At 40.3% G+C, this 21,485-nt stretch overlaps 4 protein-coding genes across 4 annotated transcripts; all 4 read right to left on the bottom strand.

Annotated features, from left to right (window-relative positions):
• Window positions 1-1,363: 1,363 nt before the first annotated feature.
• Window positions 1,364-2,014, bottom strand: BX661DRAFT_201818 (uncharacterized protein; the record flags this gene model as incomplete). Its single annotated transcript, XM_051538490.1, has 3 exons — window positions 1,364-1,399; window positions 1,435-1,617; window positions 1,925-2,014. The coding sequence occupies 3 exons, from the start codon at window positions 2,012-2,014 to the stop codon at window positions 1,364-1,366; spliced, it is 309 nt and encodes a 102-aa protein (XP_051388430.1).
• A 152-nt stretch (window positions 2,015-2,166) lies between these two features.
• On the bottom strand, window positions 2,167-2,565 carry BX661DRAFT_174407 (uncharacterized protein; the record flags this gene model as incomplete). The annotated part of the gene is made up of 1 exon (XM_051533903.1): window positions 2,167-2,565. The coding sequence occupies one exon, from the start codon at window positions 2,563-2,565 to the stop codon at window positions 2,167-2,169; it is 399 nt and encodes a 132-aa protein (XP_051388429.1).
• Window positions 2,566-9,552: 6,987 nt separating this feature from the next.
• BX661DRAFT_191319 (putative cytochrome P450 monooxygenase) lies at window positions 9,553-11,106 on the bottom strand (the record flags this gene model as incomplete). The annotated part of the gene is made up of 1 exon (XM_051537674.1): window positions 9,553-11,106. A coding segment is annotated over one exon (1,554 nt), but the record flags the coding sequence as incomplete, so codon positions are not given.
• Window positions 11,107-20,908: 9,802 nt separating this feature from the next.
• On the bottom strand, window positions 20,909-21,235 carry BX661DRAFT_130617 (uncharacterized protein; the record flags this gene model as incomplete). Its single annotated transcript, XM_051532547.1, has 1 exon — window positions 20,909-21,235. A coding segment is annotated over one exon (327 nt), but the record flags the coding sequence as incomplete, so codon positions are not given.
• Window positions 21,236-21,485: the final 250 nt, after the last annotated feature.

Below are 21,485 nucleotides of genomic sequence, written 5' to 3'. Positions count from 1 at the left end.
GGTTTGTGGTGGTGGAGGAGGGAGAGCGCCTTTTGGATCAGAGTGCTTTTGCCGCTGCCGCGTGGGCCTATGAGCAGAACCGAGTTGCCTTCTAGGTTTGCCACTGTGCGGTGTAGGAGTGAGTGGATCGAGGAGAGCTGCGTGGGACAAACCGACTAGTGTTGATGGCTGGGTGCGGCCGTAGAGTCTGTTGAGTAGAGTCTGCCTCACCAAGCCTATGTCCGAAACGCCCATGTTTGGAAAGCGGTTGATTTGTGAAAGTGTTGCATGTCCTGGCATTTCTTGGAATTGTTGGAATTGAAAATGTAAATGTGAATGTAAACTGAAAAGACGAGTGAGCCAAGAAAAAAAAGGGAATAAATTTTTTATTTGAAGTGATCATCATTTTACATTCTGGTCTTTTTTTTGGCCCACTCGAGATTACGCGCGTATGTCATACGCAAAGCGAAACTCTTCCCTTTTCTTCTTGATTGGCTCGTTTGTGTTTACACTATTTGCTTTGTCACCTGTGCCAAAAAAATTAAAGCCAGACCCATCGCAGTGCCAAAAAAAAAAGAAAAAAAAACAACTCTTTCTTTTGTTATTCCTTTCCTACTACTCTTATTTATTTTTGTACTCTTACCCCCCTTCTTTTTTCTTCTTTCTCGCAATCCACTTTTATTCTCTCATTTATTTACTCTACAATTTATTTTCTTTAGAAATGTCAGATACAAAAACCTAAACAAGAAGAAGCGCGCCGCCCGTCAAAACTCCAACGTCTTTGCGATATTCGACCAAAAGCAAATATCCGAATTCAAAGAGGCCTTTGGGATCTTTGATCACAACTCAGACAACATCGTAGACCGCGACGATCTCCGCGAAATGCTCAGTTCCCTAGGCCAAAACGTATCCGACAGCTACATAGATGCCATGGTTAATGAGGCTCCAGGGCCTATTAATTTTACAATGTTTTTGACCTTGATGGGTGAGCATCTTAGTGGGACGGATCCGGAGAGTGAGATATTGTCGGCTTTTGAGGCCTTTGATTTGGATGGGAATGGGTTGATTTCGTCGGCGGATTTGAGAGACGCTTTGATGCAGATGGGGGATAGGTTTACGAAGAAGGACGTGGATATTATGTTTAAACATGCGCCGATTACACCAGATGGATATTTGAAGTACCGTGAGTTTGTGCAGATGCTCAAGCATGGAGAATAAGACTGTTGAATTTTAATATAGCATTTATAACAAATAAATAAATGATATATAAATGTATGCATGAAATACCTTGATAATTTCCAATTACATATTATTATTTTTTGGTTTGGTTTGGTTATTATACAATAAAAAGTTTGTTTGAAAATAAAACAAAAAACAGAAGCATTTACTTGCGCAGTGACGCCACAACAATGGTATCCCGCTCGAGGGGTACAGCGATACAGTGGTAATGGCAACCGTACTCGGCATCAAAATCAGCAAACCGTTCTTATCGACAATATTCGGCTTAAACAGCGAGTCCCCAGGCAGCTCCAAATTATACCGATTAAAGACATTCGCCAGCGTGGCAAAAAAATCTCCATCCACGCCAAATTTCTCCCGGAACAAATCCACAAACCATTGCTGAATATCAGGGACAGTCTCTTCAGTGGCTCATTATCGACGAAACGGTCAGGGTAGAACTCATAGGGTACTTCCCAGACTGGTGGGATTAGTGTTGCTTGCCGAAATGCAGATTGGTCAGGTTGTAGCCGCCGGGGATGAAATGGGCTTGGGGGTGGTGCTGCCAGGAAGAATGAGACAGGGCGTGTTGGTGGCTGAGTTACACAGAGCAAGGAAATTGTCAAAATCCTCGTGGTAGGTCCTGTAGATGTACCTTTAGAAGAACTTGCCGTTGACAAGGAGCATGATGGACTACAGGAAAATGGGTGCTATGCACCCAATCGACAATCTGCGTTTTGCGAGAGGTCAAGCACCTGTGCATTTGTCCGAACCCGAGTGACCCGATAATGGCAAATACCATCAGCATAAAGGTCATTGTGGTACCAGATCCGCGCCTTCTTTCCTTTTTTTCTTTCTTTAGCCTTATCCCACTTCTCAATCGGCTGCCGCGGTCCAGAGTCTAAAATAATTAGCTCCATCTGGCTTCAAGTTATTCAAGCTCATGGACGGACCAATCTGCCTCCGTCTCTAATTGTTAAGCTCTGGATTGGCAATCAAAAATGTGTTTGAGCCCACCATCTTGATCTTCTGATACATGTGGTCCTTGAGGAAGGTATAGGTGCCTAGAATTGTAGAGCTGTTCTTGAGATCGCAGATTGTCACTCGATGCGGGCTCATAATAAAAAGACTGCCGTAGATCTGATTGTGCTTCATCATTAGTGCATGCTCGGCACAGTGGACTTGGAGGAAGAAAAAGGGGGGCTGGAGATGCGCGCCAGGAAGGGCCCAGGAAGCTTTACGCAGCGGTGAAAAGTACGGGGCGTAGATTACTTGCCAACCGATGTAGGCGCCAAAGGCGATGCTGATGTTTAGTGGCCGCAGAAGCACCCACAGGGATCCTACCAAAGCAGCAGGAATAATACTCATGGTTAATGAGCAAATATTTTTTATGGTAATAAAGTGGTAAAATAAAATAAAAATAATACACTTGGTGAGGTAAAAAAAATGAGTGAGTCGTGATACAGAAAAATAAAAAATATTAAAGTGACTAATGTTCGGGATGTCTGGTTTATATTTAAACAAAAATAGTCATTTCCTCTTTATCCAAGTGCAAGGGTAGGTAAGAAGTAGCGAGCAAGCTGGTAACTATTTTCTTGGTACAAAAATCATACAATTGATAAAGCATAAGGATAAACAAAACGGGGCCACAGAAGGAAAAAATAACAAAATATTTTTTGCAAAATCAATGCGCATAAATCTTTCAAATACTGCATATTCCACACAGCTTGGCATTGGCTTTTACAAGGTTTTGATTTTAACAAAGAAAAGTGATTTATATAAATTAGTCTTCCTAAACCATATACCGGTAATTTTATTAAGCATATCTGCGCGTTTTGTTAATCGATTTTGCAATGTGAAATGGTTTTATGCATACCAATGTTATGTAAGAGGGGGTGTGGGAAGCACTACTGTAATAGTGTTAAAAGAATGGGTGTTAAATTATAAAGGTTTTTTATTACTAGTGTTTCTAAAGTGCTATTATCGCCGGCCTCGCCTTATATATATCTCCTTGTCTTTGTGGCACTCACTGGGAGTCGTGTGCTCCATTTGCGAGAACTGGTCCTTATGAAAGTAACCCGGGTCTCTGATATGGCATAATTGGCATATCTGTATTCTTGCGCCCAGCACATCCATTTCGGGACAGGCAGTATGTCTGGATGTCAATTGTGGCCCCTAATCTGATCCCCTGTGATTTGGCCCATATCAGATCCATCTGTGAGCTGACGAGAATCTGTCTCATGATTTTCGCCCTCAGCGTCTACCTCCATATCCTCGAGCTGCGTAACACCAATTTGTCTGGTAAAATCATGGTTATTCATTGCTAATTTTGTAATAATTTGCATCTGCAATTTAAATGCCCGACCCTGCTCCGCCCCTAACATAAGGATGGATTGCATTCTTGCTGTCATATATATCTTTGTCAAAATTAAAATTTATATTTACTGGTTTCACTGGTGATTATTCCTTCGCTTTGCACAATATAAACATATCACGTATATACATATTTATTAAGCAGCCCAACATAATCTAAAAAATCATGATTTGGATTGCCTCGCCTTTTTCAGTTTACTGTGCAACAGCAATGAAGATTGTTTACCCAACTGGGGTAAAGAAAGGGCGGCGTCTATCTACAAACCTGTGAAGGCGGAGGAGATATATTCTCCGCTCCTATCATTTCCTACCAGATATTGCCCAATTTTCCAATATTTTCAAAAAGGGTTACGCATTTACAAATGTTTTATACTGAGCGATCCACAGATTGTGGATTAAAAGCATTTCTCTTTGTAATCTAAGGACCACAAATTTTGCGATTTCTGCACTGTACTACATCTAGGGTTTGTTTTATTGGGCTTATTGGCTTCATTTTTTGGAAATCTATACTCGGTGCCACACTTTTTTGATTTTAATTTTGACTGTTCGAATGAAAGGGACCAAAATAAGGTCTAAAATAGTACCAGGATGATGTTGAAACTTGTCAAAAACATTTTTTCTGTAAAAAGTATAAATACACCCTTTTTTGTGTTTGTTTTGTTCCCGCTGACAATCGACACATTTATGTCATAATTTGCTTGTATAGTTTTATTATTGATTAACAATAATTTATTTATAGAATTGTCCATTTCATCCCTTTTTTTTGGCTTGAGTCAATAAAAACAATAACCAACACGCGCACAGCTGATGCTACAACTGTTCATTTTTATTGAAATATCCATATTTTAATTAAAAAGTTAGTTTTCTAATTATAATTTAGAATATTTGCAAAGCAAAACATATTGTCATTCGATGTAGAGGCACCTGCTACAACATACAAGTAAATTGGTTATTAAATTACCTATTGATTTATAAAATTGTATGCCCACTGCAAAGGCAACAGCGCTCCGGTCGGCTGAGTTGCAGTGTCTACCCAGTAATTTTAATTATATTTGTATCAACCTTATGCCGATAAAATTCCAATTTTACTGTGAAACGACCTTCAAAGTAATTTTTTATTTCTACAAGCAATTTGAATACAGGCATATCTTTGCTAACCATAGTTAAAGGTTGTAAACCATAACAATTGTTCTTTACAATATTGTCGTATTGGTTAATTGCGTAAAATGGCGCATCATGAATAGACCGGATAAATAATTTCCTGTGTTTTTCTAGTAGCTCTTACATTTAAGTCAGTGCGCATGTGTATTTTGTGCATTGAATGTATTATAAAAAGGTACAGGTATGATAAATAATATCGAATAGAGCCGGAGTAGCCAAAAATAAACAAGAATTTACTCTCACTCACACAGTCATCTGCGCGCTTGGCGTCTATCGCCAAGATTATTTTAACTAAATATTTAACTGTTGGAAACGAGGCGGGTTGAGTTGGATCAAACAATTTAAACGCAAAATAGCTGACTGTGACTATTTGTATTGTGCACAACAATGCTGCCTCCTTGCTCGCTTGTGTTTAACTGTAAAATTTATTTGGTCATTGCTTTAAAAAACAAACTTATAAACTGGTTGTAGCAAATGACAACATTAATGTATTTAAATATTAAAAACTATGCACGCTTTGCAACTAAAACAATGCAATCACGCTCGGGATGCTGCGGCACAGTTGTAGTAGCAACAGTGCGGGGCATCAGTATTGGATTTCCATTGTCATCGACAAGGTCCGGTTTGAACAATGAATCGGCCGGAATCATCAAATTGTACTTGTTAAAAATATTGGCCAGCGTCGATTGCATTTCCATCCATGCCAGGTTCTTGCCCGGGCACACCCTTACGCCGGCACTGAATGTTAACACTGCCCGCTTGTTTACTTCGTTGTCCAGGAACCTCTCGGGATAAAACTCGTAAGGCTTCTCCCACACTGCAGGATTAGTGTTGACGGCGGAGATACTGATGGTTAGGTTATAGCCACCGGGAATAAAGTGGCCTTGAAAGGTTGCGCCACCAGGAGGAATGAGGCGGGGCATGTTTGTTGCCACGGGGTTCAAGCGCAGTGATTCATAGATGCAAGCTTCTAGAAGTGGAAGACTGGCCTTGGCCTCACTGTAGTTAATTATGTGATTGCGGCCAAATGCCGTGCGCACTTCCTCGACAACCCGGGCTTGATACTGAGGGTACATAAGAAGCAGGTGAATGGTCCATGTCATTGTGTTGGAGCTGGTATCCGAGCCAGCCAGCAGACCAATAATGGTCTCAGTAACCACTTGTCCGGTCGTCATTCGGATGCGCGACTCGGGATCCTCAGCATCAATGTACGACTGCAGAATATCCTTGGGTTTGTTCTCGTTAGGTTGCAGGCCACTCAGGAGCTTTTTGCGCTCGCTGACAGCCTTGGTACACAAAGCAAAAAACGCATTAAACTCGTTGTAGAATGACTTGGCAATAAACCGACGAAACAGAGTGGTCTTGACCAAAGGCATAACCGACTGGAAAAAGATTAAAATGAAAGTGCTGTGCACCCATTTGGTAATTTTTGTATCCCCTGATGTCAGCGACCTGTGAGTCTGCCCGAATCCCAGCGTACTGATAATGTCAAAAGCCATAAGCATAAGGTCATTGTGATACAATACCCTAGCTGTTATCCCATCCGTGGATTGCTCAATGTTCCAGTCCCACTTGTTGAACAACTGCTTGGGTCCGGCTTCCAGAATGGCTGGCTCCATCAGCTTTAGGTTTGCCAAACTCATTGATGGTCCCATCTGTCTGCGGCGCTGTTTGTTTAATTCGGGGTCGACAGTTAGAAACATGTTTGGCTCCATAAGCTCGACGTTGCTATACATCCTGTCTTTAAGAAAGGCGTGTGAGGAAAGGATTGTTTGACTGTCTTTGGGGTCGCAGATGGCCACTCTAGATGGACCCATCACAAAGATGCCACCGTACGTTTGGTTGAACTGCTTCATAAGAGTAGGCTCAAGGCCGCGGAGTTGATAGAGCAGCATGGGGAAGCCCGAAATGCGGAACCACAAGGAGCCAGGGACATGGCGCAGAGGCGATAAATACATGGCGTAGATGATTTGCCAGGAAAAGTAGGCAACAAGTCCGCAGAGTACGTTCAGCGGCTGGAGTAGGTCCAATAGGGCGTCTGCTGTAAAAGCCGGAACAAGACTCATGTTTGTCTTTAAAATAGCTTAAAGTAAATATATTGAGGCACTAAAAAATAAAATAATAAAGAGCAGAAAAGTAAGAATACAAAAAAATGTTGAGAAAAGCTATAATTGAAATGCATTGAAGCTGAAAAATTGATCAACTTCAAAACAAGTGACGTATTACATGCAGGAAAAAAACAAGTGGGAAATTGTTTTCCGCCTCATCCAAATATGCGAGAAACCGGATACCAAAATAGAAAATAATAAAGGAGATATTTTTATGGCCACTACAACTACAAATTTAACTGTTAGAGCAATGTGGGCTAAAATACTAAATATAATTTAAACGCGTAATAATTATACAAAATTGGTGGCATTTTTAAACCATAGTTGTAAACTTATTATTATTATTATTTAGTTGTCATTTTAAACAAATGTTGGTTGCAGCAAGCAACAATAAAGTAATAAAGTAATAAAATAATAGAAATCATACCCGCATTGAAATCAAAACATTGCAGTCGCGCTCGGGATGCTGCGGCACAGTTGTAATGGCAACAATGCGGGGCATCACAATTGGCAGTCCGTTATTATCAACCCTGTCAGGCGTAAACAGCGAGTCGGCAGGAATCTCCAAATTGTACCTATTGAAAATATTGGCCAGCGTCGATTGCATTTCTATCCATGCTAGGTTTTTGCCCGGGCACACCCTTACGCCGGCACTGAATGTCAATACAATCCGCCTGTTTGCTTCGTTGTCCAGGAACCGCTCAGGGTAAAACTCGTAAGATCTTTCCCACACCTCAGGATTAGTGTTAACACCCGTGATACTCACAGTGCAATTATACCCTTCAGGAATAAAGTGACCATGTAGGGTTGCACCACCAGGAGAAATAAACCGGGGCATGGTTGTGGCCACTGGTGCCAGTCGCAGCGTCTCGTAGATGCAAGCTTCAAGGAACGGAAGACTGGTCTTGGCCTCACTGTAGCTAATTATATGGTCGCGGTCAAATACCGCACGCACTTCCTCGACTACTCGAGAGTAGTAGTGCGGATGCATGAGGAGCAGGTGGATAGTCCAGACCATTGTGTTGGAGGTGGTATCCGAGCCAGCCAACATGTTGAGGATTGTCTCGGCAACCACCTGGCTGGATGTCATTCGGATGCGCGACTCGGGATCCTCAGCATCAATGTACGACTGCAGAATATCCTTGGGTTTGTTCTCGTTAGGTTGCAGGCCACTCAGGAGCTTTTTGCGCTCGCTGACAGCCTTGGCACACAAAGTGTGGAACGCATCAAATTTGTCGTAGAATGACTTGACAATAAACTGACGAAACAGAGTAGTCTTGACCAAAGGCATAACTGACTGCAAGAATATAAGCATAAATGTGCTGTGCACCCACTTGACAATTTGCGTATCCCCCGATGTCAGCGACCTGTGTGTCTGTCCAAATCCCAATGAGCCAACAATATCAAAAGCCATAAGCATAAGATCATTGTAGTACGATACCCTAGCTGTTATCCCATCCGCAGATTGCTCAATGTCTCGGTCCCACTTGTTGAACAACTGCTTGGGTCCGGCTTCCAGAATAGCTGGCTCCATCAGCTTTAGGTTTGCCACACTCATTGATGGTCCCATCTGTCTGCGGCGCTGTTTGTTTAATTCGGGGTCGACGGTTAGAAACATGTTTGGTTCCATGATCTCAATATTGCTATAGCGCTTGTCCTTCAAGAAGGCATGTGTCCCCAGTATTATTTGACTGTCTTCAGGGTCGCAGATAGCCACTCTAGACGGGGTCATGACAAATATGCCGCCATATTTTTTGTTGTGGAACTTAATGAATTCAGGCTCCAAACCACGAACTTCGTAAAAAAACAGGGCTAGACTGGTAATGCGCGGCCAGATTGAACCAGGAACGTTGCGGAGAGGCGAGAAATAGAGTGCATAGATTATTTTCCAGCAAAAGTAGGCAACGAATCCGCAAAGAATGTTGAGTGGTTGGAGTAGCTCCCACAGGGGGTCTGCCAAAAAGGCAGGAACAAGACTCATGGCGTTGTCTTTAAATTAGCTGAGGGTAAAAATGATAAAGTTCTAAGTTATAATTAAATAAAAAATGAAAGAAAAGCAAAAATGAAAGTTTCTCAGTTGGGAGAGTAGCAGCAGCGGTAGTAACGAGTAGACTATTATGTGGGACTATTGCAGACAGCGCTTATTTTATAATATTATAAGAAAAGGCAGTGTATATGAGAACAGACAATAAAAACAAAAAAATGAGTAAGGAAATGTTTCAAAAAATGTTAGTGGCAGCTCAAAAAAAGACAATGACAACACTATTATAGTAGATAGAGAAGAGGTATTGAGCAAACACAGCGATTGGTGGATGGCTATGTATACAGGTTCACCGCAAAACCAGAACAATTGTTGTTCTTGTAGACAATTAATCATCAAAACGCCACGCACTATACAATTTCTGATTACAAAAGAAAAAAAACGAGCGATAAAACAATATATTTAATAGATCCTATTGTGCCCCAATTTCCAAACATCGATCAAGGTATCTTGATCTGAAAATGACAAACAATCAATAACGGTATGTTATATATATTAAAAATATATTTTATAAAAAAATCTCGAGTTGACTCTTGCCAACCTTTCTTTCATACACAGTAGTTTGGCCATTGTGATTGGTACCATTATTGTCATATTTAGTCAGCTTTAGGCGCTGTTATTAAAGTTGGTACAACACATCGTAAAGTAACAAGTTAATTTATTAATTAATACACGCCTTGTAACTAAAACAACGCAGTCGCGCTCAGGAAACTTTGACATACAAGTTGTAACAAGTTTACAAGGCATCAAAATTGGCAGTCCGTTATTATTAACCCTGTCAGGCGTAAACAGCGAGTCGGCAGGAATCTCCAAATTGTACCTATTGAAAATATTGGCCAGCGTTGACTGTATTTCCATCCATGCTAGGTTCTTGCCCGGGCACACCTTTACGCCGGCACTGAATGTCAATACAATCCGCCTGTTTGCTTTGTTGTCCAGGAACCGCTCAGGGTAAAACTCGTAAGATCTTTCCCACACCTCAGGATTAGTGTTAACACCCGTGATACTCACAGTGCAATTATACCCTTCAGGAATAAAGTGACCATGTAGGGTTGCACCACCAGGAGAAATAAACCGGGGCATGGTTGTGGCCACTGGTTCCAGTTGCAGCGTCTCGTAAATGCAAGCTTCAAGGAACGGAAGACTGGTCTTGGCCTCACTGTAGCTAATTATATGGTCGCGGTCAAATACCGCACGCACTTCCTCGACTACTCGAGAGTAGTAGTGCGGATGCATGAGGAGCAGGTGGATAGTCCAGACCATTGTGTTGGAGGTGGTATCCGAGCCAGCCAACATGTTGAGGATTGTCTCGGCAACCACCTGGCTGGATGTCATTCGGATGCGCGACTCGGGATCCTCAGCATCAATGTACGACTGCAGAATATCCTTGGGTTTGTTCTCGTTAGGTTGCAGGCCACTCAGGAGCTTTTTGCGCTCGCTGACAGCCTTGGCACACAAAGTGTGGAACGCATCAAATTTGTCGTAGAATGACTTGACAATAAACTGACGAAACAGAGTAGTCTTGACCAAAGGCATAACTGACTGCAAGAATATAAGCATAAATGTGCTGTGCACCCACTTGACAATTTGCGTATCCCCCGATGTCAGCGACCTGTGTGTCTGTCCAAATCCCAATGAGCCAACAATATCAAAAGCCATAAGCATAAGATCATTGTAGTACGATACCCTAGCTGTTATCCCATCCGCAGATTGCTCAATGTCTCGGTCCCACTTGTTGAACAACTGCTTGGGTCCGGCTTCCAGAATAGCTGGCTCCATCAGCTTTAGGTTTGCCACACTCATTGATGGTCCCATCTGTCTGCGGCGCTGTTTGTTTAATTCGGGGTCGACGGTTAGAAACATGTTTGGTTCCATGATCTCAATATTGCTATAGCGCTTGTCCTTCAAGAAGGCATGTGTCCCCAGTATTATTTGACTGTCTTCAGGGTCGCAGATAGCCACTCTAGACGGGGTCATGACAAATATGCCGCCATATTTTTTGTTGTGGAACTTAATGAATTCAGGCTCCAAACCACGAACTTCGTAAAAAAACAGGGCTAGACTGGTAATGCGCGGCCAGATTGAACCAGGAACGTTGCGGAGAGGCGAGAAATAGAGTGCATAGATTATTTTCCAGCAAAAGTAGGCAACGAATCCGCAAAGAATGTTGAGTGGTTGGAGTAGCTCCCACAGGGGGTCTGCCAAAAAGGCAGGAACAAGACTCATGGCGTTGTCTTTAAATTAGCTGAGGGTAAAAATGATAAAGTTCTAAGTTATAATTAAATAAAAAATGAAAGAAAAGCAAAAATGAAAGTTTCTCAGTTGGGAGAGTAGCAGCAGCGGTAGTAACGAGTAGACTATTATGTGGGACTATTGCAGACAGCGCTTATTTTATAATATTATAAGAAAAGGCAGTGTATATGAGAACAGACAATAAAAACAAAAAAATGAGTAAGGAAATGTTTCAAAAAATGTTAGTGGCAGCTCAAAAAAAGACAATGACAACACTATTATAGTAGATAGAGAAGAGGTATTGAGCAAACACAGCGATTGGTGGATGGCTATGTATACAGGTTCACCGCAAAACCAGAACAATTGTTGTTCTTGTAGACAATTAATCATCAAAACGCCACGCACTATACAATTTCTGATTACAAAAGAAAAAAAACGAGCGATAAAACAATATATTTAATAGATCCTATTGTGCCCCAATTTCCAAACATCGATCAAGGTATCTTGATCTGAAAATGACAAACAATCAATAACGGTATGTTATATATATTAAAAATATATTTTATAAAAAAATCTCGAGTTGACTCTTGCCAACCTTTCTTTCATACACAGTAGTTTGGCCATTGTGATTGGTACCATTATTGTCATATTTAGTCAGCTTTAGGCGCTGTTATTAAAGTTGGTACAACACATCGTAAAGTAACAAGTTAATTTATTAATTAATACACGCCTTGTAACTAAAACAACGCAGTCGCGCTCAGGAAACTTTGACATACAAGTTGTAACAAGTTTACAAGGCATCAAAATTGGCAGTCCGTTATTATTAACCCTGTCAGGCGTAAACAGCGAGTCGGCAGGAATCTCCAAATTGTACCTATTGAAAATATTGGCCAGCGTTGACTGTATTTCCATCCATGCTAGGTTCTTGCCCGGGCACACCTTTACGCCGGCACTGAATGTCAATACAATCCGCCTGTTTGCTTTGTTGTCCAGGAACCGCTCAGGGTAAAACTCGTAAGATCTTTCCCACACCTCAGGATTAGTGTTAACACCCGTGATACTCACAGTGCAATTATACCCTTCAGGAATAAAGTGACCATGTAGGGTTGCACCACCAGGAGAAATAAACCGGGGCATGGTTGTGGCCACTGGTTCCAGTTGCAGCGTCTCGTAAATGCAAGCTTCAAGGAACGGAAGACTGGTCTTGGCCTCACTGTAGCTAATTATATGGTCGCGGTCAAATACCGCACGCACTTCCTCGACTACTCGAGAGTAGTAGTGCGGATGCATGAGGAGCAGGTGGATAGTCCAGACCATTGTGTTGGAGGTGGTATCCGAGCCAGCCAACATGTTGAGGATTGTCTCGGCAACCACCTGGCTGGATGTCATTCGGATGCGCGACTCGGGATCCTCAGCATCAATGTACGACTGCAGAATATCCTTGGGTTTGTTCTCGTTAGGTTGCAGGCCACTCAGGAGCTTTTTGCGCTCGCTGACAGCCTTGGCACACAAAGTGTGGAACGCATCAAATTTGTCGTAGAATGACTTGACAATAAACTGACGAAACAGAGTAGTCTTGACCAAAGGCATAACTGACTGCAAGAATATAAGCATAAATGTGCTGTGCACCCACTTGACAATTTGCGTATCCCCCGATGTCAGCGACCTGTGTGTCTGTCCAAATCCCAATGAGCCAACAATATCAAAAGCCATAAGCATAAGATCATTGTAGTACGATACCCTAGCTGTTATCCCATCCGCAGATTGCTCAATGTCTCGGTCCCACTTGTTGAACAACTGCTTGGGTCCGGCTTCCAGAATAGCTGGCTCCATCAGCTTTAGGTTTGCCACACTCATTGATGGTCCCATCTGTCTGCGGCGCTGTTTGTTTAATTCGGGGTCGACGGTTAGAAACATGTTTGGTTCCATGATCTCAATATTGCTATAGCGCTTGTCCTTCAAGAAGGCATGTGTCCCCAGTATTATTTGACTGTCTTCAGGGTCGCAGATAGCCACTCTAGACGGGGTCATGACAAATATGCCGCCATATTTTTTGTTGTGGAACTTAATGAATTCAGGCTCCAAACCCCGAACTTCGTAAAAAAACAGGGCTAGACTGGTAATGCGCGGCCAGATTGAACCAGGAACGTTGCGGAGAGGCGAGAAATAGAGTGCATAGATTATTTTCCAGCAAAAGTAGGCAACGAATCCGCAAAGAATGTTGAGTGGTTGGAGTAGCTCCCGCAGAGCGCCTGCCAAAAAGACAGAGACACTGGTCGTAGTAGTGATTTTAATAAGCTAATGCAAGATATGAATGAGAAATAAGAATAAAGTTGACATCAAAACAGCATTGGGGATAATTGTAAAAAAACAGTGCTTGGGCTCCATGTAAAAAATATTTTCCTCAGCGAAAAATAATGTTGCATATTGAACAACAATAAACAATAACATGCGCATTAAAAAAACCCGTTTGTAATTTTATTCATGATAAGTGAAATCGGATATAAGTTACAAAGCACAAAAAAGTACAAATAAAAATTGCATTGATGTGCCTTATTTATTACGCTCCGCATTGGTAGATATTGATTTTGCAGAGATAAAACAAAAATTTCTTGAACAAAATATGTACTTACTGCATATTTATGCGTGCCAATCATTTTTTTGCCTTTTATGATTCCTTTAATTACAAGTCGTATTTTTCAACAAATCATTCTAAAAATAAAAATTAGCGCAATGCTCATTTTAAATCATAAGTGCACACGCACAAATAAATAACAGAAAATTATAATGTGTATAGAAAAAAGCATCTACCAGATTGTTCTCAATAAACAAGCCAATTAATCAATTTTATTTTATTTTAATAATAACAGCATACGACTGTGGTTCCTTTGTTATTTGCCAAAGCCCAAATTCAAGCGCATAATTTTTAAAGTTTGATGATGCACAGTAAAATAATGTTATAAAATGTAACAAACAAAAGCTAGAGTTTAACGTACATTTTAATAAGTACTGTTGTAATTTGAGTGAAGCACTAATGACCTATTGTTAAAGTTATATTTGGGGTTTGTTATAGTTTTTATTATCAAGGGAATCAAAAGTAGAACTAGCGTTGGCCTCATCTTATATATGTATCTCGTTGCCTGTGTTGTGCACTTTGCCAGTTGTGCACTCTGTTAGCGAGAGCTGGTTCTTCTGCAAACACCCCAGTATCTTGACAAGCCAATGTTGTGGTTTTCACATATGTGCGCTCGTATGTGTACATTGCAAAATAGGGAGCATATCTGGGCATCATAATTATGCCTCCCTAATTTACTCCTGCATAATCCAACTAGTGCCCTATCAATTGGCATGCAGATGGAAGCTTGTTTCACGATTCTCAACCTGGAGATCCACTTCCATATCCTCGGGCTACACTACAAGGTTTTTAAAATAAATATAATTTATATAAAGCCTTAAATTTACCCAAACTAACTTTGCAATTACATTTTTTTGTATAACAACAATACCTTTAAAATAAATTTTTCAAAGGTATCTAATATGTTCAGCACAAAAATTATTTATATGATTAATGCAAATTGATTTGTCTATTGCCAAATCTTTGTATGTACAATATATTTTTATGAGCGCCAGATTGTGATTGGCGTTAGTGTTAATGTTTTCAAATTTTTTTTGCATTTTCTAAAGCCATTAATTCTATTCAAAAGGAATTTACTTTATAAACTCAATATTTATCGTGCTTTAGCTTGGTTGTGCTTTATAAACATGCATATCTTGCCCTAAACTACACAATTGTTTGTTTTATTTTGGTCAGATGCAGGGAGTAAATTAGAAAATCAATTAGTTTGTGCTTCTGTTAAAACTCTCCGGAGAGGAGCAGAGACATGAAAATAAGCATATGTTAAATTAAACAAAGAACCAACCACTACATAGTTGGCGGCTGGTTCTTAGTATACAAAATAGCTATTAAAACAAGACTTGGCTAAGGGAGAACTCTCTTCTGCAACTTCAACATTGGCTGGCAATGTTTTGGTAGCCATCATTGTGGCTACAAAGGAATTCAAACATTGTTTAAAACATTATTAGATTAATAGTTCCATAAAGCGAACTAAATGCATGACATTAGTAAACCCATTTAGTAACGGGTTTGTGATTAATCTATGAATTAACAATGCAATGTTTACACCACATGTGCATGACCGGGGGGGGGGGTGGCCACAGGGCTCTGATAGGGGGATGTCAGGAACATTCCCGGCCGGATCGCAATACTCCTATGCACATAATTATCATTTGTATTATATAACTATTTTTGACAATCTGAAATCATCATTTAAATATGGTTTTAATTGCAGCGAATAACAGTTTAGAGCGGTGTGAAAGCGGGTTATTAAAATAAACTCGATGGCTTAATTGTTGTAGTTTGACAAGGGGCCAACAATTTCCAATTTCATATGAGTCACAGGTCACAATTTAGTCTAGCTATCCAGTAAGATAACAGCTGTATTTTTTGATTTTCTCATTGAAAACTCAAATAGGTCGGCGTGGAATTATTTTAGCCAATAGCATACTTTGTTGGGTGTTAAAATCACCAGGCTCTGAGCGCCAAGCAACCTAAATATGTTTAAATATGCAAAGTGCCAATATTGCACTTGTAAAGAATTAAAACAATTTGAGTGGCCACAATCAATGCAACGTGTAGCCAAATTATATTAAACCCAACCACAGAACTGCTCGGTTTAGTTTTTATTTTCCATCAGCTGAGAAATTTCATAGGATATTTCATGTGCATATTTGCATTGAGAGTATAAAAAGTCCGTAAAAAAAGGCCTGGAAACATGCTATAAAGCTCAGGACGTGGGTATACTAAGCCTTGCAAGTATCCTAAAAATATAAAAAAAAGTTAAACTGAAAATGGCAGCACCGTGTAGTTGGCGCTATAAAGGTCTTGTTGACATTTGATGCTTAAATATGGGGATAGTAGTGTTGTGTTAAAAGTATTTATTATCCAAAGAAATGAACTGTTATGTAAAAGAGGGGAGTGTGGGGATCATTATTGTAATAATGTTAGAAGGATAGGTGTTAAATTACAAAATTTTATTACTAGTGTTTCTAAAGTGCTATTATCGTCGACCTCATCTTATATATATAGCTCATTGACTTTGTGGCACACACTGGGAGTTATGTGCTCCGTTCGGGAGAACTGGTCCTTATAAAAGTAACCCGAGTATCTGATATGGCATAATTGGCGTATCTGTATTCGTGCGCTCAGCGCATCTATTTTGAGACAGACAGTATGTCTGTGTCGTGCTCTATAAAAGTGTGGGTCTAAATCAATATATTTAAGTATCAAAAATTACTTAAGGAACTGAAAAAAGGGGGCAGCGCTGTGTGGGCAGCGCTGTAAACATCATGGTGTTCCTTGATGTCAGCCAGCAATAACAGAAATGTGTATAGTGGCCATGAGGGCAATCTTGATTCTTGAAAAGGGAAGATAGTGGCTTGAAATGTATGTTGGGCACCACAGTCTGGATGTCAACAGCGGCGTCTGATTTAGTCCCTTGTAATTTGGTCAATACCATATCCATCAGCAAGCTGGCAGGAGTCTGTCTCATGATTCTTGCCCTCAGCGTCTACCTCCATATCCCCGGGCTGCATAACATAACTAAAAAAGCTAAAGGATGAACAGCCTTCATTATTCATATTCATTAGTATTTGTATGTGCGTATGAATTCCTGCATATCCAAGTATGGAATTAACTGGCGATTGATTCATTAATCAATCGCCGGGGACAAGCCTGATTTTCTTGTATCACAAGTAGCGTGAAATGTGAGTTGGGGATCACACGTGTAATCCTGCAAAAGCTTTCTTTTTGTTCTTTTAAATTTGCTCAACCCATTTATTCAAAGGGGATACGTGGAGTAGCTACTTGCAAAACAATCCTGTGCAATAGTACAAAGCAACCTTTATTCTTAGCACATCATGCGTAGTTTTAGTCAAAATAATTAGCAGCAAACAAAAACTACATTTTTGCCTACCTGTCATTTTCCAACTGAAAAAGCCCATCCATTTTTTATTTTCACTTCATTATATTATTTCCTACATATTTTTATTTTTACCTATCATTATTTTCAGTCACTATAGAATTTATTTAAAACAAATGCTGATCTTTAAATTACTGGCTTTTCTGGTAGCTGGTCTATCGCTAGTATCATCAAGCACTGTCAAGAGACAGAGTCTATTTTCATTAAATGTTAATGCACAGAATGACGTTACTGATATGCAGTATCCCAATTACCTTGTACTTATCAAGGATACTACGAGCACCCAATGTGAAGTTGCTATTCTTGGTGAGAATATTGGTTTAGTTGCTGCAAACTGCATCAATTGGGATCCCAACGAACAAGGATCGTTATCTGGGTACAGTGTTGCAAATGTTCAGCCAACCGCCGGCGCAGGCGATATACGGAAAGTAACAGGAGTAATAAGGCACCCTTCATATGATCCAACTACCTTTGCCAACAATCTTGCTTATATAGAGTTTGAGTCTCTTGTACAAGATGGCTCTTGGATGTGGGGTTTTATTGCCGATGACCCTAACAATTTGCTTAACCGTTACTTTACTTATCGCTCCCTGTCTAGCATTAGTCCTCCACAGGGCGACAAACTAAATGTAGCTGCTTCTATGGACCCACCAATTGACCTTTGCAAAGAGTATTCACCCTTGTATGCTGCACACCCTGATGACTATGTTTGCAATACCTTGACTGTCGGCTCAGTTAACAGTCCTGGGTGTGTGACGGGTTATAGCTCAATCTATGGAGCTGTGGAAGACATGGTGGCCATACATGCACTATACAGTTTTAGTGTCAGTGACGAAAGCACTGGCTTGTGCGGTGCCACGGGCCAAGTTATAAACTACTACACTGTTTTGCGTAATTACTTGCCTTGGTTTGCAAGCATTGCAGGCAAATCTTTTATATCTATTCACAGTGCCAACATGCCATACGTAGGCATTAGCACCGATAAAGACTTCCATGTTAGTATTATTACCCCTGCTATTGCTGGCAAGGTTGCAGTTAATGGATTAAGTGTGCAAGTACAGAATGTCCCCAAAGCTTTGTCGTCCTCTCTTTTGCCCATACCCACAACAGCAACATTAGCATCGCTCACAACAGCAATTCCCCCTCCAGTCATACCAACCATTCTGACCACACAAACGGATACTACAACTATTGAAGTTACTGAATCTGTTAAAACGTCGAGCACAGAATTTATTTCGACAACTACTGTTAACACTATTAGCACCACAGAAACAACCACTGCAACTGCAACTGGCACAGTTACAGTCATTGATACTACCATGGTAAGCTCCGTTATTGGTGTCACATCCATGGACGTAGCAACCTCGACCACATTTACAACAACAACGTTTAGCGACACCATATTATTCACAGCAACAGTGACAGATACGGTGACTGCTCCAATCATCAACACTGTAAATCCCCAGGGCAACAACATTAACATTGACCTTAATGCAGGTCAGGAAAATGCCGCTACTGTTACGTTCACAACCACCAAAACTGTATCCTCGGTTTCAACTATTACTGATACATCAGTGCTGTCTCTAACAACCACATTAATTTTATCTGACTCTAATATTCCTCAGCAAGCTGCCATAGGTGTTCTTCCTGCAAGCACCATTACTTCAGCAGATATCAACACGGTTACAGTCACCACAGAATCCACATATTTGATTACCTCCCTCTATACTGTCACTTATCTTCCCTCCATAACCAGACTTGATATTGTCCAAACAACTGTATCTGGGGTCACAACTGTCACACAGACTGTTCCAAGCATGTACATGGTCACAGTAACCCAGACAGTCACTAGTAAAAATGAGCTTGACCCTCTGGACACTTCTTCCGAGCTCAGACCTATTGCAGCGGTGGCTGCTAGTGACTCTAACGTGAAAAATGTTGCTGCCAATAATGTAAAAAAATTTAAAATGTCTGCTGGTCTTATTGCAGGTCTTTCTATTTTGGCTCTTGTACTCTTAGCTGGGCTGTGGTATTTTTTCTTTTACAAGGGAAAGCGCGATAGCCAGACTGACGGATACACCAACCAGCAGCCTGGAGGTCTGTCGCGAGTGCGCAGATGGTTATATAACAGTGACAAAAGTTATTCTCCCGGTCACATGGCCCAAATTCATTAAATATAATGGGGGTATAAGTTAAATTGATGAGTCTCTTTTGCATTAAACCTTTTTATTTATTTATTAATATAGGCAATTTCTCTACTCAATTTTCAATGCAAAACCAGTTTTCTAATTTGCAAGTAGGCTAGTAAAGTGTATTGAAACTCAATTACTTGTACTATATTGCTATGCAGCCCAAGGATATGGAAGTGGATGTCGAGGTTGAGAATCGTGAAACAAGCTTCCATCTGCATGCCGATTGATAGGGCACTAGTTGGATTATGCAGGAGTAAATTAGGGAGGAATAATTATGATGCCCAGATATGCTCCCTATTTTGCAATGTACACATACGAGCGCACATATGCAAAAACCACAACACTGACCTGCCAAGATACTGGGGTGTTTGCAGAAGAACCAGTTCTCGCTAACAGAGTGCACAACTGGCAAAGTGCACAACACAGGCAACGAGATACATATATAAGACGAGGCCAACGCTAGTAGTACTTTAGAAACATTAGTAATAAAACCATTTATAGATTATCCCCCTACTTTTCTAACACTACTACCATATTGCTCCTCACACCACCCCCTCTTATGACAACCTAAATATAAAAATAAAATGTGCATAAAACACAATCATGTACCCTGGGTATATCAGACCAGTATTTTTGTGGTTATTGGTTATTGGTTGATGGCGATCAACTGATTAACCAGTCTTGGCTGTTTAGCCACACAAACAATAAGTCACACAGTGACCAGAGCAATATGCTCTCTTCTCTTCACCTCACAGTGCATAGCACTTGTTATTAAATAAACTTCATAGCATTATACTTTATCTACACGTTCATAGAACGTTCCCTATATTCCAACATTGGTGCAATCGATAAAATACTTATTCAGGAGGGTTAACTATGTTTTTAAAGTTGAAACGTCTTAAATAATATTCTGTAAAACTTTTAATGCATACTCACGTTTATCGTCTTTAAACAAACTACAACACCGTTACCATAGTTGTATTTAAATATATTCTCTTTATCTAAGTAGATAATTATTTTTTTGGCTGCCATCAGTATATAAAATGGTATATTCGGTGCCAATGTCCTTAATTACAAAATTAAAATTTTATTTGTGTATCTACAATCAGGCATCACGTATATATACTTTGCACCATTTAGATTATCAATTTTTATATATGCATTTTTAATATAAAATTAGGTTTCTATCGACTCAATTTTTGGAGTAGTTATAGCATCTGTAAAACCAAGTAATAAACTAGTTGTTAGCGTAATCAATGAACAGGTGTTGTTAATAAAAAATAGTTGAGGAAAGGATGACAATTGGCCTCTTTATACAAAAATCTATGAAATCTATTATAATGTAAGGATAGTTGATTTTTTTAATTGAAATCCTTACTTTACTATTGCGCAGCATGTTTTGTTTTTGTTTCTTTATACGCAATTGTTTTTGTCCAATCATTTGCCAATGTCAATTTTTAATTATGAATATGACAATTTGTTTGTCACAATATAAATATATTTCGCTCTCAAAATTAATTAATTAATTAAATTAAATAAAATAACATAGTGACTAATAAATAAATACTACCAGGCAATTCGTGCCACTATGCTGGATGGACAGGTACGCACAACAAGCTTGCGCAGCTCGTCCATGCACAAGATAAAGAGTGCAAATGGAATAGGAATAAAGAAGAATGGTAAAGGGATGTGCGCCGTGCCAAAGATGCGGTTAAACCAGCCGACATAGCAAAACAAAAACACCACGCCCAATGTAAAAGGAATGGCGGCCAAAAGCCTGAGATTGCGAGTTGGCCCCCACAAGGGGTTCTGCTGGAAAACGCTCAGCCGCCGAGTGCGAGTGGCAAACATATTGCCCCACTGCAATATAACCAATGTCAAAAAATATATTGACTGCCCGGTGCGAAGCAGCAAGTTGAGTGTGGCCTGATCCTTGCCGTGAAAATCGCCCAGAGTCCACTTGTTAAATGCCAAAAACAAATCCCCAGGTGTAAAGCCGCCATGCCAGTACATGAACACAAAGAAAATTATGTGCGCAGACACCGCCTCAAGAATACCAATAAATCCAAATGCCTGACCAAAAAACTTGAGGTCAACTAGATGCTCCCTCTTGGGATTGCGCGGCGCACGAAGCATAATATCA

Source organism: Kickxella alabastrina (genome assembly GCF_025024165.1).
Source record: "Kickxella alabastrina strain RSA 675 chromosome Unknown BX661scaffold_113, whole genome shotgun sequence".
NCBI lineage: Eukaryota > Fungi > Kickxellomycota > Kickxellomycetes > Kickxellales > Kickxellaceae > Kickxella > Kickxella alabastrina.
This window is presented reverse-complemented; position numbering and strand designations above follow the sequence as displayed.